This window comes from Bos taurus, chromosome 27 (genome assembly GCF_002263795.3).
Source record: "Bos taurus isolate L1 Dominette 01449 registration number 42190680 breed Hereford chromosome 27, ARS-UCD2.0, whole genome shotgun sequence".
Classification (NCBI taxonomy): Eukaryota; Metazoa; Chordata; class Mammalia; order Artiodactyla; family Bovidae; genus Bos; species Bos taurus.
The window spans coordinates 27,151,932-27,178,145 of record NC_037354.1 but is presented as its reverse complement, the minus strand read 5'-3'; the positions used below and the strand labels follow the sequence as shown (position 1 = coordinate 27,178,145).

Here is a 26,214-nt window from a genome sequence, read left to right as displayed (position 1 = left end):
ACAGAGTCTCTTTTCCATTCTATCAAATGATGACATAGATCAAATTAAATAAAATAAAATAATGTTCTTTATGAAACCACTTAAAAATATTTAATCCACTGTGTGCTAGGCATGGTGCTTTCACTAGGAATGGGTAGAAAACAACTAAGAAAAAAAGTTATGCTTTTCATATCATGAAATTGACTCAGTAGTCTAATTAGTTCTGATGCCAGGCTATCTAGGTTTGAATCTCAGTTCTATTTCTTACAAGCTAAGTAATCTTAGGCAAGTATTTAACCTCAGTGTGCATCAGTTCTTCAGGGTAAAACAGTGATAAGAACTATAAAGACAGCTAATTCTTTAGATAGCTACTTTCAAAGTAAACCCAATCAAATCCCAAATCGCAATTTAGTTGAAAAGGTGATATCGAAATACAAAGAACCTAGAATAGACCCAAAAAAATTGAAGAAAAAAAACAAACAAACCCTACTTTGAAAGAACAAGAAAACAAAAGTGGAAGACCCGTACTACCTGATTTCAAGATTTATTATAAAGCTATAGTAATCAAGACACCAATCAAGGCAGACAGTGACAAAAATAGAAAATAAACACTGCAGCAATAAACCCATGTATATTTACTCAATTAAGTTTTTACAAAGGTGCAAAAGCAATACAGTGGAAAAAAGATAATCTCCAACAAATGGAGCTGGAAGAAATGGATGTGCCTAGGTCAAAAAAAAAAAAAGAACTGCAGTCAATACCTGATATAATATACAAGATTTACACAAAATGGATCATAGATCTACATGTAAAACATAAAACTACAACATTTTTTGAAGAAAATATAAAGGAAAATCTCTGTGACCTTGAGTGAGGCACCAAAAAGCAACAGCAAAAGCAAAATCCATAAAAAAACACACTGACAAACTGGATGTTATAAAAATGAAAACGGGAGAATGGTGTGCCTTCACCAAAATCTTGTATGTTGACCTTCCTCCCACTGCCTCTTTGGAGCAGTTTCTAAGAACTGAGATGCTGCCTCCCATGCTGCAGTCCTCATTTTGCCCCAAATGAAACTTAACACACACACACACACTAATCTGTTAAGAGAATGAAAAATGGAATGATAAACTAAGAGAAAGTGTCTGGTAACCATATAGCAAGTGAAGGATTTATACTCAGAATGTATAATATAAACTATCAAAATTCACAAGTGAAAAAAAAAGAATAAGCAAAAGATGGATATAAACACTTCATCAAAGATACACAGATTTTTAAAAAAACATAAACAGATGGCTAATAAGTATATAAAGAGATGCTCAACACAATTAGTCCTTCAGTTCAGTTCAGTTGCATCCGACTCTTTGCAATCCTGCAGGCTGCAGCACACCTGTCCATCACCAACTTCCGGAGCTTGTGCAAACTCATGTCCACTGAGTAGGTGATACAATCCAACCATCTCATCCTGTCATCCCCTTCTCCTCTGACTTCAATCTTTCCCAGCATCAGGGTCTTTCCCAATGAGTCAGTTCTTCACATCAGGTGGCCAAAGTGTTGGAGCTTCAGCATTAGTCCTTCCAATGTAAATCCAGGACTGATTTCCTTTAGGATTGACTGATTGGCTCTCCTTGTAGTCCAAGGGACTCTCAAAAGTCTTCTCCAACACCACAGTTCAAAAGCATCAATTCTTTAGCACTCAGCTTTCTTTATGGTCCAACTTTCACAACCATACATAACTACTGGAAAAACCATAGCTTTGACTAGACAGACCTTTGATGGCAAAGTAACATCTCTGCTTTTTTTTTTAATATGCTGTCCAGGTTGGTCATAGCTTTTCTTCCAAGGAGCGAGGGTCTTTAAATTTCATGGCTGCAGTCACCAGCTAAAGTGATTTTGAAGCCCCCAAAAATAAAGTCTCTCACTGTTTCCCCATCTATTCTCCATCTATTTGCCATGAAGTGATGGGACCAGATCCCATGATCTTCATTTTCTGAATGCTGAGTTTTAAGCCAACTTTTTCACTCCCCTCTTTCACTTTCATCAAGAGGCTCTTTAGTTTTTCACTTTCTGCCATAAGGGTGGTATCATCTGCATATCTGAGGTTATTGATACTTCTCTTGGCAATCTTGATTCCAGCTTGTGCTTCACCCAGCCTGGCATTTCACATGATGTACTCTGCATATAAGTTAAATAAGCAGGATGACAATAAACAGCCGGGAAATGTCAATGAAAAACACATTGAGGGGCTTCCCTGGTGGCTCAGTGGCAAAGAATTTGCCTGTCAATGCAAGAAACACAGGTTCAGTACCTGGTTCCGGAGGATTCCACATGCCACAGAGCAACTAAGCCCATGTGCTGAACTACTGAGCCTGTGCTCTAGAGCCTGGGAGCGGCAATGACTGAGCCCACGTGCCACAGCTACTGAAGCCCCTGCACCATAAAGCCTGTGCTCAGCAACAAGAGAAGCTACTGCAATGAGAAACCAACACACCGCCACTAGAGAGCAGCCCCTCTTCCGCAACAAGAGAAAAGCCCGCACAGCAACAGGGACCCAGCACAGACAGAACTAAATTAAAAAATTTTAAAAATACACACTGACATTCTATTAAAATGGCTAAAATTAAAAACTTGGCCATACCAAGTGATGGCTGAGATGAGAAATTAGAATTCTAAGACACTGCTAGTAGGAATGTAAAATGGTACAACCACTCATCAAGTCTGGCAGTTTCTCAAAAACTTAACACAGAATAACTATGTGATTCAGCACAGGCCTTCCCTTGGAGCTCAGTGGGTAAAGAATCCTCCTGCAATACAGGAGACCCTGGTTTGATCCCTGTGTCAGGAAGATCTCCTGGAGCAGGGCATGGCAACCCACTCCAGTATTCTTGCTTGGAGAATCCCATGGACAGAGAAACATTGTAGGCTGCAGTCCACAGGGTCGCAAAGAGTTAGACACGACTGAGCGAGTAAGCACAAAACATGCAAATGCTCACAGCATCTTTATTTGTAAAATCCCCAAACTGGAAACAATCCAAATCTCTATCAACAGGTGAACAGATAAACAAATTACGGCATATCCACATGATGTAATCTATTCACCAATAAAAAAGAATGAACTATTGGTACATGTAACAACATGGATGAATCTCAATATATTGGGTAGGCTAAAAAGTTCAGTCAGGTTTTTCCACTGAGAAAAATACCACAGACAGTTGACAACATGATCAGGAATCATATAAATAACTTACAATTTAATATCTTCTACAACATTTTTTGACTGTGCTGATCCAAGAAAACAAGCTGGAATACTGGATATTCTGTAAGAAGAAACACAAACATCCTGGAATCATGTGCACACTACAAATATCAACTTCATTTTTAAGTGAGAAGAAACAAAAAGTTATAATGATGTACATTTCTCTTCTTTGCAATCTCTTTTTGTAACTCACTAACTTGGTAAATAAATTCCTTCAATGGCTATATTAGAAGGAAGGTGGTTGTTAAGGTGGATTTTCCAAAAAGACTGCAAGCACAGGTTGAAGGAATTTAAATGTTTTCCATAAATGAAAACTACACCTCTATGTATATACTTCATACCAAGCTAAAGAAGAATGGTAACCAACAGAGAAAAGAATTTTGTGATATGTAGTGTTAACCAGCATAAAATTTGCTTTTTAAAAAAAATTGGGGGGCGGGGGGTCATCTGGTAGCCCTAAATTACAGAGAACTCAAGAAAGAAGATACGCTCTTCCACTAAAGTGTCATATTACTAGTAAAGACAAAGCAACAGTATATTAGAAATGTGTTAATAGGAACTAGATTTTAACACACAAGATAAATCAACTATTTCTTTCACAGGAGTTAAAAAAAAAAAGGTGGCAATGTGGCTCTGAAAGCCTTACTCACTCAAGCTGAAGTACTTGGTCTTCCATCAAAGAAATAAGGGGAGAGATGACAAGGCCAATCCCACCTGCATAAACAGGTGGATACTGGAAGCACAGACTCTTTCCATACCCTTAAAATAAAAATAATACACTCAGAGAAATGAAATTAGATCGCTGTTACTCTGATTTCTTCTTACAATGTACTTGCATGAGATGAACAGTCACTACTAATGGGCTACCTACCTAAGAGTTAATTCGTGCAAAATTCAAGCATCTACCCTCAGCTCATTCTCTGCTACAATTTACACCATTTGTATACATACATACCTTATGGAAAGATTAAGTATTTCAAAATCTTGAAGCTTTATTTTTTAAAAGATAAGGTTATTTGCTTAAGTACAACTTACCAGTTGTCATGACAACAACATTATCTCTTCTTTCTTCCAGTACAGAATGAATCACTTTCCATTGAACCCTGGAGGATGAAAAGCAAAATGCTGCACTGTTTTACTAATAAGAAATGGAAGAGACAAGTAAAGTCTAACCATTTCCTTACATGTAAATTTTAACTTAAAAGTAAAATAAATAAATAAACATTTAACTATAGTTAATGATTTATCTGCTGAAGTGATTAGAAGGGAGTGTAAGGATGCCTACAATTTACCCCAAGATGCACTTTATTAATAAAAACTGAATGGATTAAAAAATGGATAGACAAATAATCGATATGTGATAAAGCCATTTTATTTTTTCATTTCCTCTAGAATTTCTTTCACATTTCCAAGTTTCAATAAAAATACTGTGAATTCTGGAGCTTTAAAACAGAACTCCCACTTGACCAACTTCCCATTCAAGGTGACTGAACAACTAGGATTTCCATTTATATTTGCATTAAATTTTATTACCTATATCTAAAATATAAAATAAATTCCAAGCTTCAATCTAGATATCCAACAGAATCACTCATTTAAATAAATAAGAGAAATGCTCTAGGTGCAAGGACTGACTAAGAAGGGAAATGAGGGAACTTTTTGGAGTGATTGTAATGTAGTATCTTTTAAAAAGGGTTTAGGTTACATACGGGTGTGCGTGTACACTTAAGACTTGCCAATGTTAAACACTTAAGTTTAACTATTTCCTTACATGCAAATTTTAGTTCAAAAGTAAAATAAATATTTAACTATAGTTAATGATTTACCTGCTGAAGTAGTTAGGGCAGAGTGTAAAGATGCCTACAATTTACCTTGAGATGCATTTTATTAATAAAAATTGAATGGATTAAAAAGTGGATAGACAGATAATCAATATGTGACAGAGCAAGTATACTAAAATGCTAATAGTGAATTAACAGTGAATATACAAGTATTCGTAGTAAAAAAAAAACTACTGTATCTTTGAAATTTCTTTTAATAAAATTTTGAGGGAAAAACAACTGGGAAGGTGATCTTCTGGTATGCTGATAATGATCTATTCTTTCTTATCGGAATGCTGGCTACACAGGGTGTCTGGTTTGTGAAAATTCATTGATATGTACATTGATGTGTACTATGTGTAGGACACAGTTTAATCTAAAAAAAATGTTTTAAGATCAGAAGAGAAAAAAACAGTATAGATTTTTACATTCCTATTACCAACAGTTTTATTCAAATTTACTTGTTCTTCATCTCATTTGTATTCCTCTCATTTTAAAACTTACAAGTGTGCTCCCTTGGATGTAAATACATTTGACTATGTTAAAACAGATATGATTATCACTGTTTTTCACACTACTGTCTTATGAATGTCTATTACATCAATATGTAATAGAATAGACAATAAGATGCACAAAAAAGGCACACAGATACTTTTGTAATAAAATAAATGTCAGGATTAACTTAAGATGAATTTATTAATGTATTTAACTCAGAACTCTATCTTAAGGAAAACCATTTTTCCTCACTTATAAAAACAATACGCAGATATGAATTTTATATAAATATTACTTCAAAATAATTCTTCACTTAGAAAAATTAGTGTAGCATGTATAAACAATAATGAAGTTGTACTTTTACTGTTCACTGGATGGGATATTTGTCTTTTAAAGTTTGTAAAGAAAACAGTAAATGTGCAATTTAATTAACTGAGACTATACTCACGGCTTAAAACTAGAATGGCCAAAGTAGGTCTTGAGGCAGTTAATTTGCTTTTCAGTAGGTCTTGGTAACAGGCAGTCTTAAAATAAAATGGGCATTTATGTTAAAATAAAGGTACACAAAGTGAAAGGAAGTTTTATTTTATTGACTTCTTTTAAAGAATCTAGTTACTGTGTTGTTGTTCAGTCACTCAGTCATGTCTGACTCTTTGCAACCCCAAGGACTGCAGCATGCCAGGCTTTCCTGTCCTTCACCATCTCCCAGAGTTTGCTCAATGGCAGAAAGTGTAGAAGAACTAAAGAGCCTCTTGATGAAAGTGAAAGAGGAGAGTGAAAAAGTTGGCTTAAAGCTCAACATTCAGAAAACTAAGATCATGGCATCTGGTCCCATCACTTCACGGGAAATAGATGGAGAAACAGTGGAAACAGTGGCTGACTTAATTTTTCTGGGCTCCAAAATCACTGCAGATGGTGACTGCAGTCATGAAATTAAAAGACGCTTACTCCTTGGAAAGAAAGTTATGACCAACCTAGATAGCATATTAAAAAGTAGAGACATTATTTTGCCAACAAAGGTCCGTCTAGTCAAGGCTATGGTTTTTCCAGTGGTCATGTATGGATGTGAGAATTGGACTATAAAGAAAGCTGAGCAGCAAAGAATTGATGCTTTTGAACTGTGGTGTTGGAGAAGACTCTTGAGAGTCCCTTGGACTGCAAGGAGATCCAACCAGTCCATCCTAAAGGAGATCAATTCTGGGTGTTTATTGGAAGGACTGATGCTGAAGCTGAAACTCCAATACTTTGGCCACCTGATGTGAAGAGCACCTGACTTATTTGAAAAGACCCTGATGCTGGGAAAGATTGAGGGCAGGAGGAGAAGGGGACGACAGATGATAAGATGGTTGGATGGCATCACCGACTCAATGGACATGGGTTTGAATGAACTCCAGGAGTTGGTGATGGACAGGGAGGCCTGGCGTGCTGCAGTTCATGGGGCCACAAAGAGTCGGACACGACTGAGCAACTGAACTGAACTGACACTTATTTTTCCTTTGAGTACCAGGCACAACTCCAGATAAACTGTTTGATTAATTTCTTAATACTAAGTATAAGAACTTTGCTACGATTCACACTTTTGCTAGCTTCATAAAAATACAATGTGTTGGAATTTGTTATACTTCTAAAAACTAACATTTAGAGCCAACCATGGCAAACAAAATAGCAATCCAAATTTTATAATATAACCAATTTTCAGTCAACAGTAAGCTGGAATTACTTACTGTCACAAATAAAACCCATAGGTAAAACCTTCATTTTAATTACCACTCCACCAAAAATCTCTGATCAAAATTCCAACTGCAAAGCAGAATGGAGTTATGTTAACTTCACCCCACTGATTTTCATTTTTTCCTCAAGTTGAAGGATTCATGAGTAGCCAAGAAAGATCAAAGCAAAGAGTCAAGAAAACCCACCTCTAAACAAATGAATATTTGTCCATTTTTAATACAAGAAAACAAAGGGCAAAACCTTTAACATTTTCATATACTTTCCATCTATGAAATGTATTTTAAATTTTGCATATTACAACACTGAAGAAATCTAGCTCCAGAGAGCATTCTACTCTATGAGAAGATGCCTACAGCTTGTCATAATGAGTATTATCACTTATACTTAAATGACAGAAAATTCATTTAACAGATTCTTTACTAGAGTTTGCACATACAAGATGAAAATTAGTCCATTTTGCTATTTGACACTTTGCCACTTATTTTAAGTAATAAGCACCTGAAGGACAGATATTTATCAATGCCATTTATAATAATGTTTAATATAAGTATTAATTTATTATTTCTTATTTCTGTACTGTGCTCAGTCATGTCTGACTCTTTGCAACCCTATGGACTATAGTCCACCAGGCTCCTGTCTATGGGATTTTCCAGGCAAGATTACTGGGGTAATGGAGTGGGTTGCCATTTCCTCCTCCAGCTGATCTTCCCGACCCAAGGATTGAACCCATGTCTCCTCTGTCTCCATCATCGCAGGTAGATTCTTGACCGCTGAGCCATCGGGCAAGCCCCTGCTTCTTATTACATGATTTTTTATCGTTTTTGACAAAACATAAAATTCAGGAAACTTTTCGTTTCACGTCACCATGTTCACCAAATGACACAACACTTTTATTACTTACTTTTCTAAGTAGTATGACTGTCCTTTATGAAGACCAAAGCACCATAGGATTTAATGACAAGTTTTCAGGGCCTAATTAACTACATGCCACAGAATCCTTGATGTCCAAAATGTCTAAAATTAAAACCTAAATTAAAATCAGTGATAGGTATCAGAGAGGAGTCAGTTCAAACACAGGACAGTGCTTACCTTCATCAGTTTCTTTTTCTTCTTCAACAGCTTCGTTCTCATCTTCATCATCTTCTTCAGAAGGAAGATCTAGATTTTTTTCCATTTCTATGCATTTTGAATGATTTGGATCTACCATGCCACTTTTGAGGTTTTCTAAAGACTGAACATTTAAAAGAATTTTTCAAAGCAAAAGCATTGAGAGTGCTGCATCTTTTTCAGCAAACACAAAAGGAGTATTATTAACAGAGCCTACAATTTTGTTCAAAGCTGGCAGATGCACAAGCAGTACCACAAAAGAACATGTGTGCTCCTGTTTAAATATGTGCTCAAGAATGGCTTCTCAGGCATAAGGCCAAAGATGGAATACTGCCAGCACAAACAGGGTTCATTAATAGCATACAATGAACTGGCCCTAGGGAAAGTTTTCATAAATTTTGCATTTAGATTATTTAAAACATTTTTTTCTTTATCATACTTCAATGCTTCCAATTCCCAAGTTGTAAATGTGGGTTTTAATGTGATTCTTGTAATGAGTTTCTCTGTATCATGTGTCAGCAACATTATTTTTGAGGAAGCATAAAATTTAAACTACAAGCCAACAATAAATGTGTTTCTGGAGTTGTCAAAGCAACAACAAAAACACTGAAATAATTTTAGGAAAGGAATATTACAAATGTAAAACAAATGCCTTCATGTTGGCTTGGTATCTGATTTCCTCCTCTAAATGAAGATTATCTGTTTAATGAATCTGCAGGTATTTCAAAATTGTTTCATCTGTAAAATTTCTTAATGAGAAATAACAAGAAGAATTATTAAACCACAGTTGTCATTTTCTCTTTGTATTAAAACTTCTATTCAGTAAGTCTGACTTAAAAGGTTTTTTAAAAAGTATTTGTTTCAGGCCTTTAAAAGGGGAAAAAAAGAGATTCTTTCACTTTTTTTTTATTCCAGTCAACAAACATACTTGTAAAAAAAAGTACTTTTATCTGTGCACCCAAGTTGCCTTCTAAGAGGTTCAATATATAACATAAATTTGCAGAAGTCCGCAAGTATCCTATAAATCCACTACTTTAATAGGACTCTTCAGAGAAATGGCTCATCAACAAAGGCATATGATTTAGTATTTATATCCTTTTATTACTGTTATATTTATTACACTTAGGAAATGCCAGGCTCTTTAGTTAAACCCTTTACAAGTAACACCTTAATAATAAATACAACTGTTAATAGAGTATCAAAAAGCTAAGAAACATGCCCAAAGTCACCTAGCTAATTAAGGGAGAAGTTAGACTTTAAACCCACATTCACATTCAGAATCCACATTCCTATCACTACCCAGTACACTGACTCAAATTCAAAGAATCAGGAACTTAAATCTCATTTCATAAAAAGAAAAATCACACTGACCTAAAGATGAGAACTAAAAAGTATGCATAATGGTGAACTTCCATGTTTTTCTTCATTTTCCCTTAATTTAGCTAAGTTTAGGCTTTTCTTTCTAATTGTCCATCTTTGATTCATAAGATTTGATGAAGAAACTGGAGGTCAGGTGAAGAAGTAGACTATACATAAATTATAAAATACTATTTTCAACTTGGTAATAGGGGAAAACTGAATCACTTAAAACATTAGAAAATTATGTATAAAAGAAAACATCCACAGCAAATAAAACCAAAGTAAAGAAGATGGAATGTATAAAAACAGAACTTCCAAATAAAAGTGGACACACATGGATAGGAGGAAAGAGAAACCTGTTTCAATACTGGAGAGCTGAACCACTACTCACGTTCCAGGAAAAGATTAAAAGAAAAAGTGACCTAATTAGTATACTACGGAAATGAGAATCCGAGTTCCTACTCACAGAGCCAAAGAATGAACTTCATGAACGCTCAGAACACTCACAGTAGCAAGCAAACAGGATTTATTTCAGAAAGAAAGTACAAAGCTCTCAGGATAGACGCTGAGAGGGGGTGAAGTTCCCACAAAGGTGGGACTTAACAGCAGTTTATATCCCTACTCATAATGATTTGTACACTTTTGATTGGTTCTTACTTTTAACATATGTTGTTTCTAACCAATCAGCGTAAAGACCACAACGTTTCACTTGACATCTTTATGGCTTCTTTTGATCCTTGGATTCTTAGTTTTCTTAGACATTAAGTTACCATCTGCAACCATTTCTCATGACTCCCAGCCATTTTACAATGGACCAGATGTATGCACTAAAGATTAATGATCACCAGTTGTTTTTCCCTCAGGCATATGGAACACAAATTAATTAGTTAATCAGATCCTTCCTGGATCTGAGTGCTGATAATTTATCAAATTCCCTCTAAGAGCCAGGAATTCGGGACAAAGGAGATAGGCTTAGTTTAATGGAGTGGGATGCTTATTAAAACAGGCCAAGGTCTCAGAGTTCCTACACTAACTGCCTAACAACTTCTACATCACTACTGCTAATACATTATGCACAGGCCGTACAAAGACATAGAGAAATATGAAAAGGAAAACAAAATCTAATGCTACATAAGTGACAGCAATCTCACTGTGGTAGGACCAGTTTAGAATCAGGCAATATTTTACTGAATTAATGTCCACTGTAAAGAACTAGAAGTAATTTTCTGTAACGGTAAACATACCTTAAGCATCTCCATTTCTAAATCTTCATCACTCTCAATTATGTAAGATAGATCCTCTTCATTATCCTTGGAAGATGAATGCTTTAAAAAAAAAAAAGTATGTCAAACATTAGTTTCCAGTATAATTGACTCAATACCCTCTTCTCTACAAAATAAAGTTCCTTTACACTAAATATCTTTAGACCACCTCCTATTTTTCACTAATAAACGTATAATATATATTTATATATTTGTGTGACAGGTAGATAGAAAGGAAGGGAAAGAGGATGGTAGGAAGGAAGAAGAGAAGGAGGAATAAATGTAGAAACAAAGAAGCAAATAAAAAGAGAAAAACTACCTAACCTGTTTACCTAATAAACAAGATAGATAAACAAGCTTGTGATAGTCCACAGTCTCTAAATGAATGTACAAATGACAAATTCATTTATAGTTTAAAAAAAGCCCAAACTGTGGTTCCCAAACTTTTTGAGTACAGGAACCTCTTCTCAATATTGAGAAATTCTGTACAAAGCCAGGAACTATACTTGTTCTCTTATAGACACTGATTTTTAAAAGATCACAGCAAGTTACAATGACTAATAATACCTTTAAATAAATTGATATTTTACAAATAGCATCTACAGGTATTCGAAAAATAGTGTCAGATAATTATTCAGCTATTGCCAATGTGGAGATATGAAGAAACTACAATAGTCTGGCAATCCTTACAAAGGAAATGTCCAATGATAGTAATTTGTATGAAAGAAACCCACCAAAGAAATACAGAAGGACCCCAAAAAAGTCTAAAATTTAAACTGGAAATAGGAAAAGGAAGTATAGACTTAATTAAGATCTTTAAAAAAGATCTTAAAATAAGTCTTATTCTTTTATTTTTTAAATGGGGTCTCATGAATTTTTTAAATGCTAATAATTATTACACAATAAAAAATGGCAGTAAATGGGGTAAAAGATGTGTGTCAAGTAAAAATATGGGTTTAATAGAAACCCTCTCAGAATATCAAGTAAAGAAAACCCATATGAGGAAACAAAACTACCCTCAAGAATCACGTTTGGAAAAGTAAACTCTGGTAGGTATCCAGGGATCTACAAAAAGAAGAGGTATATAGTAGGTTAAAAAGCAGGAGAAATATCATATGCTTAGCTTCTGCTAAGTCGCTTCAGTCGTGTCCAACTCTGTGAGACCCCATAGACGGCAGCCCACCAGGCTCCGCTGTCCCTGGGATTCTCCAGCCAAGAACCCTGCTGCTCCTGCTGCTGCTAAGTCGCTTCAGTCGTGTCCAACTCTGTGCGACCCCATAGACGGCAGCCCACCAGGCTCCCCCGTCCCTGGGATTCTCCAGGCAAGAACACTGGAGCGGGTTGCCATTTCCTTCTCCAGTGCATGAAAGTAAAAAGTGAAAGTGAAGTCGCTGAGTCTTGTCCGACTCTTAGCAACCCCATGGACTGCAGCCCACCAGGCTCCTCCGTCCATGGGATTTTCCAGGCAAGAGTGCTGGAGTGGGGTGCCATTGCCTTCTCCAATATGCTTAGCTGCTGCTGCTGCTGCTGCTAAGTCGCTTCAGTCGTGTCCAACTCTGTGCGACCCCATAGACGGCAGCCCACCAGGCTCCCCTGTCCCTGGGATTCTCCAGGCAAGAACACTGGAGTGGGTTGCCATTTCCTTCTCCAATGCAGGAAAGTGAAAAGTGAAAGCAAAGTCGCTCAGTCGTGTCCGACTCTTCACGACCCCATGGACTGCAGCCCACCAGGCTCCTCCGTCCATGGGATTTTCCAGGCAAGAGTGCTGGAGTGGGGTGCCATTGCCTTCTCCGGATATGCTTAGCAAATGATAACAAATGTGTACTGACACTAAAAATCTTTCCACTATAAAATGCTGTTGATCATACTAAGTCAGGAGTAGCAAACAACAGCTCACAAGCCAAACCCAGCCCACTTTTTTGCTTTTGTAAATAAAGTTTTATTAAAATACAGACAGGCTGCTGGTCTATAGCTGCTTTCACACCAAACTGGCAAAACTGGGCAGAAACCAGGTGGTCTGCAAAGCCTAAAATATTTACTATCTGCCCATATATAGAAAAAAGTCAGCCAACCACCTTCATGAATGAAAACTGTTTGCTCTTTACTGTATTCAGTACCTCAGGAGATGTGCAAGTAACATCAGTAAGATGCTTTTCCTCAGCCTGTTGTTCCCAAAGTTGGAGTTCCTCTTCTGTAACATCTAATGACATCAAACAATTTCTTTCTGTATTCTCTTCCAACTTCTTGCCTTCCAGTTCATCTTCAAATCCATCTTCTTGTTTCATTTGATTTCCAAGTACCTTTTCTCCATCATGTTCAATTAAACCATCAGGTGTTGCATCCCATGCCTCATCTTCAACTTCAGGAAAAATGTTATGTGCTCTAATTTGTTTCTCTTGTGCTTCACCAGCAGTTGGCTCTTCCAGTGGTAATAAGTGAAAGTTATCGCTGGGTCTCAGTTCCTTCTCAGGGGAGCCAAACATCATCATCCTCAATGAATACAGATTTTCTGAAATATCCTTCAATAGTAGGGAAACCCTAAAAAAAAATTTAAGAAAGGTGAATTCAACTTTAATTGTGTTAACTCTAAGGACAAGTTTTAATGTTTTTAATAAGAAGATCTTCACTTAAAGGACACACTGGATTAAAGTCACTCTTCATGCCCTTCATGCTTATAGTTTCTGGGCTCCTCGCTAGTACAGCAAGGTACTTCTACACTCAACACCTAACCTGCATGCTTACTAAGTGTCAGGAGTGTTTGGCCCCAAACTAATTGTTTATGGTGTCACTCCTTATCCATTCTTGATTTTCATGTTAAGCATTCATCCAAGCTTGTCAAACTATGTCATAAATGCAAAGCAAATATGCCCTGAATGCAGCCTCATGCACTCCACTGGAACTGCAGTTAAGTGGATGTGAATTCATGCTTATGGCATGTGTTTTGGCTATTCACAGATCTCTTTTGTTCTACCCTAGTTCAGAGATGTATCTAAATAAGTGAAGCAACAGCATAGACTTGTTACAGAGAATCTGGAATAAAAGATCTTAACTAGTTCTTGTTTTGACCCACTAAAAGTTTATAAGATCTACCTTTATTAAAAATGAATCCAGGGAGGTGGGAGGGAGGCTTAAGAGGGAGGAGATATATGTGACTCATGTTGTTGTATAGCAGAAACTAATAATACATTGTAAAACAATTATATTCCAATTAAAAAAAAAATGAATCCAACATTGCCCATTCTCAAAATTTAAGAAAACCTACTTAGCTTTGATATTATAAAGCAAAGTATTAAGCACATGTAATTTATACTCAATAGTTATTTTAATTCCTAGAAAGAAACCTGAAATGCATGTGAATAGTAATTTTTCATATAAATGGCATTTTCTTCTTTCATGGAGGGAAAAATGTAAAAATGAATATGAAATAGCTTTATTAGTGCCTTTCCCCATTTGACAGTTACTTCTTTCAGATATTCTCAAAGTTACATAGCAACTACTAAAACAAATTGCCAGGAGGAAAATTACTTTGATAAAGAGCTGAATTTCTATCTCATACTTTGAAATCTATCAAAATATATCACAAACCTCATCCAAAAAAGAATACATTAACATTGCATTTTTTTCAGAGTCAGAATTCTATTTCAATTAACTGCTTCACATTTCTACAAAGGATTTTAGCCTCAAAATTGTATTACCATGTTATATTCAATCACTGTTCAACAGTACTCCTGTTTCTAGAGGTTTTATAAGGGAGTCATTCATCCATTAAGGACAGAGCAAAGCCAGATTCCAAGAAGTAGCTACTGGGAGCTACAGTCCCTGGAGGCGCAAAAAAGTCGGACACAACTGAGCAACTGAACAACAACAACCAGTAGTCCAATACCTGTCAATTCAAATATCAAAAGTTATCCAATGCTTGGCTCAGACCGTAAAGAATCTGCCTGCAATGCAGGAGACCTGGGTTCGATCCCTGGGTCAGGAAGACTCCCTAGAGAAGGGAATAGCAATCCACTTCAGTATTCTTGCCTGGAGAATTCCATGGACAGAGGAGCATAGTGGGCTACAGTCCATGTGGACATGACTGAGCAACTAACACTTTCACTTTTTTTCCAATGCTTCAGCTATATAAAACACTCTTTAAAATCTAAATGCCTCTTGTTTTAATAGTCTGATTAGATAGAATTCTCATATAATAATCACTTAATAACCAGAAAAATGAGGTTACAGGTTTAAAAGTTGCTCCTATTTACTGATTTCAAGTAATCTAATTATAAATATAATTAAATGAAAAATGCCCATAAACAGAAAGAAAAAGAACACTGTGAATCTTAAATGTTTCCTTCAAATGAACTTAAGTTTTATTTGGCTTCGCTTCGTAAAGTATCCTACAAAGCACAAAAGCCTCCAACTTTTGTGCACAATTTCACAGTTAGAAGAGATTTCTTAAATTTATACATCAGTCTGTGTGCATGTATTCAAGCAAATTTATGAGTCCACCCTAATGAACTTCTTTACTGTATTTAGAAAAATGCAATAAGAACAGAATTTATTAAAAAAAAAAAAAAACAGAAACATTTAACCTCTGTGGATTTTCCAGTTTTCCAAAAGTATCAGGAAGACGCTCAGCCAGATCCATCATCTCCTTGGAAATTGAAGTCAATTGTTTCTTCACATCACTAGGTAGTATTTCCTCCTCTGGAATAAAAGAATCATTATTAATTTTCAAATTACAAAGCAAAGATATTTATTTAAACACTGCTGCTGCTACTGCTAAGTCGCTTCAGTCGTGTCCAACTCTGTGAGACCCCATAGACGGCAGCCCACCAGGCTCCGCTGTCCCTGGGATTCTCCAGCCAAGAACCCTGCTGCTCCTGCTGCTGCTAAGTCGCTTCAGTCGTGTCCAACTCTGTGCGACCCCATAGACGGCAGCCCACCAGGCTCCCCTGTCCCTGGGATTCTCCAGGCAAGAACACTGGAGTGGGTTGCCGTTTTCTTCTCCAATGCATGAAAGTGATAAGTGAAAGTGAAGTCGCTCAGTCGTGTCCAACTCTTAGCGACCCCATGGACTATAGCCTACCAGGCTCCATCCATGGGATTCTCCAGGCAAGAGTACTGGAATTGGGTGGCAAGAACACTATTAGGGCTTAAATTTTCATTGTTTCTTTAAATGAACTGCAACAAAAAGACTTCCTTAACCTATCCCAAAATCACCTCAATCACTTTATTTCCCTTCCAAATTTCTGTTCTTTAAAATTTTAGACTAAATTCTAACTGATCTGCATTCATACATATTACAACCCAGTGGTTCTCAACCTTGGCAGAAGGTGAAGGTAGAAATGAGACTCTGATCTCACCTGCACTGTTTCAACATCAGAAAACAACACACCACCATATGGGACGCTACTTACTAAAACAGCTTGGTAAACATAACCTTACCCGACAGATACTCCTCACTGTCCTCATTACCAGTCGTCACAAAATAAAATGCAAGCCTTTCTCATTCATAAGTGATCACCTTCCGAACTTTCAGCTTCATTCTGTCTAAATAAATGAGATAGTGTCTCCGCCAACACCACCTAACTTGCCCACTTTCCCAAACCCCTCCCCTGCTTACGATTTCTTCCCTTCATCACCACTTCTTGTGTCCTTCAACAAGTCCAGCTCTTCTGAAGCACTGGACATTGGATTACATCATCAGCTATTCCTACTAGTTGCAGTTATCTTGTGATCTCAAAATCACATCACTGAAGATTTCAGCACTTGGTTCACTGTCTCTTTCTTCCTTCTATTTCTGTGATAACTCCTAGTGATTTCGACATTCACAGAAACTCTCTGCCTAAGAATGTGGCCTTTTCAGTTCCTCAGTCCCTCCATTTCTAGCCATCTTTTCCTCAACTGGTCTCAGCCACCCTTCCCATAACCATGTGCCGTGCTTAGTCGCTCAGTTGTGTCTGCCTCTTTGCAATCCCATGGACTGTAGATGGCCAGGCTCCTCTGCCCATGGGGATTCTCCAGGCAAGAAAACTGGAGTGGGTTGCCATACCCTCCTCCAGGGGATCTTCCCAACCCAGGGATCGAACCCAGGTCTCCTACATTGCAGGCGAATGCTTTACCGTCTGAGCCACCAAGGAAGCCCAAGAATACTGGAGTGGGTTGTCCTCCCCTCCTCCAGGGAATCTTCTGACCCAGGAATCAAACCGGGGTCTCCTGCATTGCAGGTGGATTCTTTATATCTCATGTGAGCTACCAGGGAAGCCCATAACCATACCCTTGATCTTAAAATTGTCAATAAAGTCATCACTTCCAAAATGCCAACTGCAAGCATTCCGTCCTCTGAACACCAGCATGACTTCTGCAATACAACAGTTCTTGCATTTTCAGAACCAAGCCCACTGACCTCCTGCCTTTTCCTCACCCATTCTTCTTCTCGCCGCTCCCCACACCCCCATGCCTTACTCTCCTCCCTTACCCATATTAACCATTTGCTCCTGTGGACTCAACTCTTTTGTTCCTTCCTTCTTCCATGGCACATACTTGATGCCCATACCCAAGCAGTTGACTACAGTCGAAAATAAACCACAGTTACGGGGGTGATATTTTGCTTTCAATTCATGCACACACCCCATGGACCCTCAGTAATGACTGTTAATTATTCTACATTTCCCACTTTCCCACTCTCAAGAGGACTATATCATACTTCTTTCTTTCTCTTCATGCTTCCAACACCTCCAACACTTGTCCCTCCTTTTAGTCAGAGAACTTCATCTCTTACTTCACTAAGAAAACAGAAACAAAAAGAGAACTATCTCATCTTCCCGCCACCAATCTGCTAATTGCTAATTCATATCACAACTCCCATTTACAGCAAAATTCCTTGAAAGAAAGAGCGGTCCACACTCACTGTCTTCAACTTTCTAATGCCATTTTCTCCTAAGCTGACTGCCTGCCACTGAGCTTTTTCCAAAAGCTGTTCATGGAAAGGTTACAATGGCCTCCACATAGCCAAATCAGTTCATCCAAGTTGTTCATCTCACTCTTTCATTGGAATATTCACTGGAAGGACTGATGCTGAAGCTGAAGCTCCAATACTTTAGCCACCTGATGTGAATAGCCAACTCACTGGAAAAGACCCTGATGATGGGAAAGACTGAGGGCAAGAGGAGAAGGGGATGACAGAGGATGAGATGGTTGGATGGCATCACCTTCTCAATGGACTTGAGTTTGAGCAAACTCTGGGAGATAGTGAAGGACAGGAAAGCCTGGCATGCTGAAGTCCATGGGGTCGAAAAGAGTTGGACACAACTTTAGTGACTGAACAACAACAGCAACATCTCAAACTCTCAGAGGCATTTAAAACAGTTGATAACTTGCTCCAGCTCACAGCATTGGCTGGCTTCTAAACACTGCCCCTCCTACGCTTCCTCCTTCATCACCACCCCTTCACAGGCCTCTTCGCTATACTCTCCATGTCTTCCTGACCTCTAGAGGCTGGTGTGCCCTTGATGCTAATATGTGGGCCTCTTCTATTCTTTATTCCACTCGCTTCCTATTTTATCTTCTCAAGCTTAACTGCCATCTGTATACTGACGACAAAGTTACAGCTCCAACCTGTCTTCCCTCCAAACTCCAGAATCACGTTCCCAACTAAGATATCTCCTTGGGTGATGATAAACATCTAAAACTTAGCACAGATGTGTTCTCAGTCACTCAGTCGTGCCCAGCTCTTTGCGACCTCATGGACTATAGCCCGTCAGGCTCCTCTGTGGGTTGCCATTTTCCCCTCTGGGGATCTTCCCGACCCAGGGGTCAAACCGGTATCTCCTGCATTGCAGGTTTCTTTTACCACTGAGCCATCTGGGAAGTGACCAAAACTGGAATCCAGATTTTTCTTACCCAAACCTGCTCTTCTCATTATCTTTCACTGTGACTGACCCTTGCATTCGCTCAGTGGATCCGACCAAAACACCTTTATGTCTCACTCCCCACAGAGAATTCATCAGCAAATATATACATATCTACCGCTTCTCACCCCCTCTGCTGCCACCAGCTCAATCCAATCATCTCTTGCTTGGATTATTATAATAGCCTCCAAAGCGATTTCCCTGCCTAAATACTTACCCTCCTGTAGCAGCCAGAAAAATCCTTTTGAGATAAATATTTAATCACATCATGCTGCTACTCCAAATCCTTAAAGTATTTCCCATCACTCATCCTTGTATTTAATTAATAAAATATGAAGTCAGATTCACAGCCTATAAGCCCCAAATGATCTGGCCCAAGCTACCTTTCTGGCCTCATTTCCGACTCCTCTCACCCTTGTTCATTTCATCTCGGTTACACTCACCGTCCCTCACAGCTTTGCTCTCTCTTCCCCTCACGCCTTCTATGTTCTCCCTTCGGGCATCCACGTGGCTCATTCCATCACTCAGACACACAAAGTGAAGGTTTCGTCTGTTTGGTTCAGTGCACTTTCCTCAGCAAGTGGTACAGTGCCTGATGCCTAATAAACCTCCAACAAATCTGCTACATGAATAAATGAATAAATAGTCCCTTTCTGAACCAAGCTTCTTTACCAAAAAAAAAAAAAAATGTTTACAGGTGCTTTCTCACTTTCCTTAGATCGCAGGCCTCTACTCACGCTAATGCAATTTCCACCCACGTCATTCCACTACTCCATTCTGGCTCCGGTTATGGGACCTTCACGGTACCCAAGCCTCCCTCCCTTTCTTGTGTCCCAATGACCACTGTCCCCTCAATACAGTCTTTTGTCACCCAGTCTACCAAAGTGGCTGTAGTAAAAGGTTACCAACGACTGCCACATTGCCAAACCCAAGAACTAACTCTAAGTCCTCAGTTTCTCAAACTTGCAAGAAAATTTAAACAGTGGGTAACGCCCTCCTCTGTAACACATGTCCTTTACTTGGCCTGCCGCACGTCCACCTCCTCATTTCCCTCCATGCCCACGGCAACTCCTCTAGGTTCCCCTCCTCACACAAACATGGAATACTGAGAGTTCCTTGAGACTCTTAGCCCCAGTTCTTTACCTAGAACTCCTAATTCTTTAACTCCAATCATCCTCTGAGTTAACAGGCTGTATATCTAAGAGCTTACTGGCCACCACCTCCACTTTGCTATTTCGCAGGCTTCCTTCCATTAACGTGTCTAGAATCAACTGTACAACCCCTTGACCCCAAATCTGACTCCTTGCCCTCAATGTTTCTCAACCCTGCTGCTCACGCTGACAACACAGGACTGATCCGTGCACGTGGCTCACACCGTCACATTAAATCCTGTTGATTCTACTGCTCTGTTAAATGTACTTTGCATTACCCACTTCTCTCCTTTCACAATGCAACCAAGCCAAGCCACGTCACCATCACCTTTCACTTGGATTATGGGCACATCACCCCAACAGGTCTCACTCTGTGACCCTTGCCGTCCAGAATCAATATTCTGCTTCACAGCCCAAGTTCTACTTTTTTTAATGTAACGCATGTCATTCTTGTTTAAAACTCTCATCAGCTCTTAGGAGGAAATGAAAGCCCCTGCCTCTCCTCTATCCCTTACCCTGTCATGTTCAACAGCTGACTGTACCAAACTGCTCTCACTTGCCTAGACACCTCTTCCTCCTGAAACTGGGCAGCTGCCATTGCCTGTGCCTTTGACACTCCTCCTCTAGTCTTCCGCCAGCTAACTCCTGCTCATATTTAAGATCTTGCCATAAACATCACTTCTTCCAGAAAATATTCTCTAATACCTCCAAATATTCACTGGGCACCTCTATATGCCAGCCATAACACCTTTTTCCCCCACATCATAAGCCTCATCTTCCTACAGTGCCCTTGTTTTTGGCGTTCACCTATATCCCCATAAAGCTGTAGGTTTCCCCCCTCAGGAGACAGATCATGCCTGTCTTGTTCACTGCTGGCTCTCCATTTATAATGGGCTGAATAATATTATATTCTGATCTTCTTTTATTTTTTAGTAAAAGAAAAAAACATAATAAAAACCGAAAGTTTTGAAAATATCATCTATATATACGTCTATATTTGAGAAAGGTGAGGTTGACACTGCTGGTTTAGTAACAAGAAGGAAAGAAGAGAAGGAGGGAGGGAGGGAGGAAGAAAGGAAAGAAAGAAGGAGGGATGAAAGGAGGGAGGAAAAAAAGGAATGGTAATGTTAGTTACAATTCACTGGAATCCTAGTCAAGTAATTTCCCTTCAGATGTCACAACACACTTAAACAAATAACATAACAGAGAATAAAAGTGAGGGTCAAAGAATGCAATATTGCAATGACAGGAATCAGGACTTCCATAAAAACTTATAAAACATATGCTACTTTACTTGAGAAATATCTTACAGTCCTCAGAAGCATTTTCATCAGACACAAAATAGCAAGCATAACCTACAAGCAATCTTGTAAACCACAAAATCAGAAAATCACGAATCCCTCTGTTGAATTCTGAGTTAAATAAGCTCTTATATATTGTTCTCTACACCAGCTTCAAAAACATATCATCTGCCTCAGTTATCAAGGTAATTTCCAGCCACCATACAACTGCCAACAGAAAGCCAGCAGGCACTCAACAGATGTGGCCTTCCAACGAGAGAAAGTATAAGAAATCTTCCTTAACGTGTAAAGGAGGGTCACCCACAGAGGGTATGGATTCCTTCTCAATAACAGCTATGAAGGATATTATATAATTTTTTATAAGGAGGTCATGCCATATTTTTAAAAGTTTGGCAAAATCACCTCATTTAACTAAAACCTTCACAAACACAATTATTTAAAATCTCTAAAAGGAAGCTACAAGAATAACAACTATACAGAGATCAGTATGGGTGCTTAGTATGAGTTCAACAGCTACTCTGTGAAACAGGTATTATGCCATCACTCACTTCCCAAACACAGGAAACAAGTAAATTCCAGGTCACGTGGCTGGGATTCCGCCACTGGCCTACGTGACACTATATAAGCAGATCTGCCATCACTGACCTAGCAAGAGATCTGAGGGCCGAACTTGAAAGCTGCAAGTGGCCATTCTTTTAGCAGAAAAAACAGAATTATCGCATCCTGGGGAAAATTTAGAAATTTAAACCAGAGCACTCTGCTCAGTCATTCAGTCATGTCTGATTCTTTGTGACCCCACAGACTGCAGCCCACCAGACTCCTCTATCCATGGAATTTTCCAGGCAAGAATACTAGAGTGTGTTGCCATTTCCTTCTGCCATTGCCTTCTCTCAAGGGCATCTTCTCGACCAAGGGATCGAATCTCCCATCTCCTGCATTGGCAGGCAGATCTTTACCAACTGTGCCACCCACGGAGCCCAAATATTTATAGCAAAGATGTATAATCTCCAGGCTGAGAGGCGGCTGTTTGTATCACTGATGTTCTCCAAGCTACAAAATCCCAACTCTAGAAACCTCATGAACAGCAGTGCTACAAAGGATAAGTAGTAAGTGCTGCTTTGACACAGTAACATGCTTGAAACCCTAAGCTTTGGCCAAGCAGACCTCATCCTGATCCTCAGACAACCAACACGCTGTAATAATGCTAAATACACATGTGAGAAAATTTGTGCTTTTGGAGCTTAACCTCACACATGAGCAAATTCAAATTTTACCTTTTATTTTTAGACCATAACATACCTTTACTCTTGACAAATATTTGTACAGGATCACTCAAATTTGCTAATTTTTGATAAATGATGAAACCAGCCTGTAGGAAAACAGAAAGGTGAAAACAGTATGCTAAAATCACCAAAATAAAATTTGATGCCTCACCTTTACAAAAATTAAAAACAATGATTCCCAAAGCAGCCAAGAAGCTGAATGCAGCCCTTTAAGTTAAACAAAGATCTAACTGTCTTCATTTACTCACCACACCCATTGTGAGAATGGAGAAAGTGACACAGCTTTAAAATAAAAATTTTCTCATTTTAACCTCCAGTATTATGAGCAAGTACCAAAATCAAATACCTTATAAACGGAATCTAACAAAATATAATCAAGTACGAGACAACCGTATGATACAGATGTCCATTTCCCATCATCTCATTATGAGCCGCTGGTCAGTGTATACACAGTCCCCCAGCTCACTACTGTAAATAGGAACAATCAAGTCACACAGAGTTCTCATGACTCACAAATGCTACAGAACTTGGATTAGTTCTCAAAAAGTTTTCTATTTTAAACAAAATATAAAGGAAAATTATCTTTTTATTTCCCCCAAACAGATGAATTTTCTTCTGGTTATAAATAAAAGAAGCTCCCATTTCTAAAAATAGATGCAAACAAAAGAAACAAGATATTAATCTACAAATAAAAGTACAAGCTTGGGGGGAAAAGTCTATTAGGCCATAAAATAAGACTTTTAGGGAAAAAGAAAAGAGTGCTATATATACATATGTATGTACAAATAGATCGATAAGCCCTAATTTCACTATGTACAAATAGATAACTATAAAAATCATCTGACTAACAGCAGTGGAGAGCTAATTGTGGGGCCAATTTTCTAAATTTTTACTGCATTTTAAATATAACTGTAAGAAATAAGGCCAGTTTTGATACAGAAACTGCATTGTAGTTATTTTTATTCTGAAGTGGCTTATAATCAAATACATCATCAACACCATTTGTGCTTATTCAGTCTGAGCTTACTGTCCTCTCATGTTTTCAAAGAACTCATTTTTTTTCACATAAAAATTGGACATTATTTTTGCTTCATGATGATAAAAATAACAAGCATTACAATCTATTGATACTTGCTAATTAATATTTAGAATTAACAATTTCACTAAATTTCTACCTAAGCATTTTTAATGCCCAACTGACTTAAAACATTTTAGTTTATACAATAAAAATTTTATAAGGTAATTTATTATAAAGTTTAGAAAATAGATTGTAGTCTAAAGATCTTAGGAGGGGGATGGGATGAATGAAGATTCAGACTGACATATATACAGTGTTGATTTGTTGTTGCTCAGTTGGTAAGTCGTGTCCGACTGTTTATGACCCCATGGACTATAGCATTCCAGACTTCCCTATCTTCCAGAGTTTGTTCAAACTCATGTCCATTGAGTTAGTGATGCCATCCAACCATTTCATCCTCTGTCGTCCCCTTCGTCTCCTGCCCTCAATCTTTCCCAGCATCAGCGCCTTTTCCAGCAAGTCGGCTGTTTGCATCAGGTTGCCAAAGTACTAGAGCTTCAGCTTCAGCATCAGTCCTTCCAATAAATATTCAGGATTGATTTCCTTTAGGACTGACTGGGTTCATCTCCTCACTATCCAAGGGACTCTCAAGAGTCTTCTCCAGCTTTTGATAATTCAAAAGCATCAATTCTTCAGTGCTCAGCCTTCGTTATGGTCCAACTCTCATACACATACATGACTATTTTGGAAAAACCATAGCTTTGACTACATGAACCTTTGCTGGCAAAGTGATATCTCTGCATTTTAATACACTTTCTAGGTTCATCATAGCTTTTCTTCCACAGAGCACACGTCTTTTAATTTCATGGTTACTAAGTATAAAACAGATGACTAATGAGAGCCTACTGTAGAGCACAGGAAACTCTACTCAATGCTCTGTGATGACCTAAATGGGAGGGAAATTCAAAAAAGAGGGGATGTGTGTATATGTATGGCTGATTCATTTGCTATACAGTAGACACTAACATATGGAGAAGGAAATGGCAACCCACTCCAGTATTCTTGCCTGGAGAATCCCAGGGACAGGGGAGCCTGGTGGGCTGCCGTCTATGGGGTCACACAGAGTCGGACACGACTGAAGCGACTTAGCAGCAGCAGCAGCAGAAACTAACATAACATTGTAAAGCAACTGTATTCTAATAAAAATTAATTTTTGAAAAAGATCTTTGGTACATACATAAGCATCAGTGGCTGCATAGACTTTCTGGTCCTCAGTGAGGGGAAACCTACTCCAGTCGCTACAGCGGATAGACCGGTCTTTCAGAAGCTGTTTACCAAAGAGGTATTTAACCAAACCATTGAGGCTCCAGGTCTCTATACATTTCAGCTAAAAATAATGGAAAAATCAACTCAGGAGAAGTTATTTCTTTCCTTTTATTCTTAGATATTTCTAACCGATACCAAACGACCATGTCACATGTAAAGTTGAAAATGTTACACCAAAATATAAGGCAGAGATAGTCCTTAGTAGATTTCCAGTCACTAAAAACCTCATTTGCAGTCTACCTTACAAGAATGTAATTCTATCATTTCCTCAATGTAGGTATTAAAATTCTAGGACTGTCAAAGTATCATTCATGGACAAAAGTTGAATAGGTTGGTGATTTTCCTACTTCTCAGCCAAATGAACACTTGGCTAACGTGAGAATGTAACTTAAATGACTACATTAATAAAATATATGAAATATGGGCCATGGAAATGATGGTCAAACTTCCACTAAGAGGATCACACCACAAAAGCTGCATTATGTTCACGTCAAAAAAAAAAAAAACAGGGGATATCGATATAGATGGGTTAAAGAGAGAAACTTTAAATATAATAATTAAATTCACAAATATATAAAACAAAGTGAAACAGTACTAAATATGGGAGAGGGTGTTTGCTTAAAGAAACTATTTGCTAAGGCAACCGATTAGAACTGAAAGTTTTCATTATGAGACATGCATTAGGGACTTCTTTTTTTCTAAAAACATTACGTAGCTTAAAATATGCTCTCAAAAAAAATATCTAACAGTCAGAAGGGACATTCTGTAAACACAAATTTATTTTGTTTTTATTCTGAAAATAATATATGTATTATGTCTACCTTTTCATTGGCAACATCTGTCAGCTCCACAATACTCTTCAAGTTGATATCAAAGTCACGTAGAAGTTTCCACTGATCTTGTTCAATTCCCACACCTGCCTTTTTAATTGCTTCATTTTCAAGCAACATTTTTAGTCCCTGAGGGAAACCTATAATTTTTTATATTAATGTTTATATAATATTTATATAATATATAATATTTATTTCCATAGGTTCTATCAAACATGACAGATTTATTATGTTCTACTTCATACACATTTTATGTTTAAATTTGTGTTTAAATTCAGAAACCAACGCTTACCTTGAATGTTTTTGAGAGCTTTTTTTTTCACCTAAAGCAAAAAGTCCTGACTGATAAATGACAAGAAAAACAACTAATTTAAATGCTAAATTATCACTAACAT

General features: G+C 37.9%; 1 protein-coding gene across 8 annotated transcripts in view; it reads right to left on the bottom strand.

The window, feature by feature from the left end:
* Nucleotides 1-26,214, bottom strand: part of WRN (WRN RecQ like helicase) — a 127,140-nt gene that overhangs the window by 70,021 nt on the left and 30,905 nt on the right. For all 8 annotated transcript variants that reach the window (XM_024986205.2, XM_024986202.2, XM_059882175.1 and 5 more), the window contains 11 exon segments: nucleotides 25,811-25,959; nucleotides 24,901-25,050; nucleotides 22,662-22,731; nucleotides 15,590-15,704; nucleotides 13,127-13,547; nucleotides 10,992-11,072; nucleotides 8,371-8,512; nucleotides 5,999-6,074; nucleotides 4,271-4,338; nucleotides 3,886-3,994; nucleotides 3,228-3,296 (listed from right to left, as the gene is read on the bottom strand). In XM_024986205.2, the coding sequence (XP_024841973.1) occupies nucleotides 3,228-3,296; nucleotides 3,886-3,994; nucleotides 4,271-4,338; nucleotides 5,999-6,074; nucleotides 8,371-8,512; nucleotides 10,992-11,072; nucleotides 13,127-13,547; nucleotides 15,590-15,704; nucleotides 22,662-22,731; nucleotides 24,901-25,050; nucleotides 25,811-25,959 (1,450 nt within the window).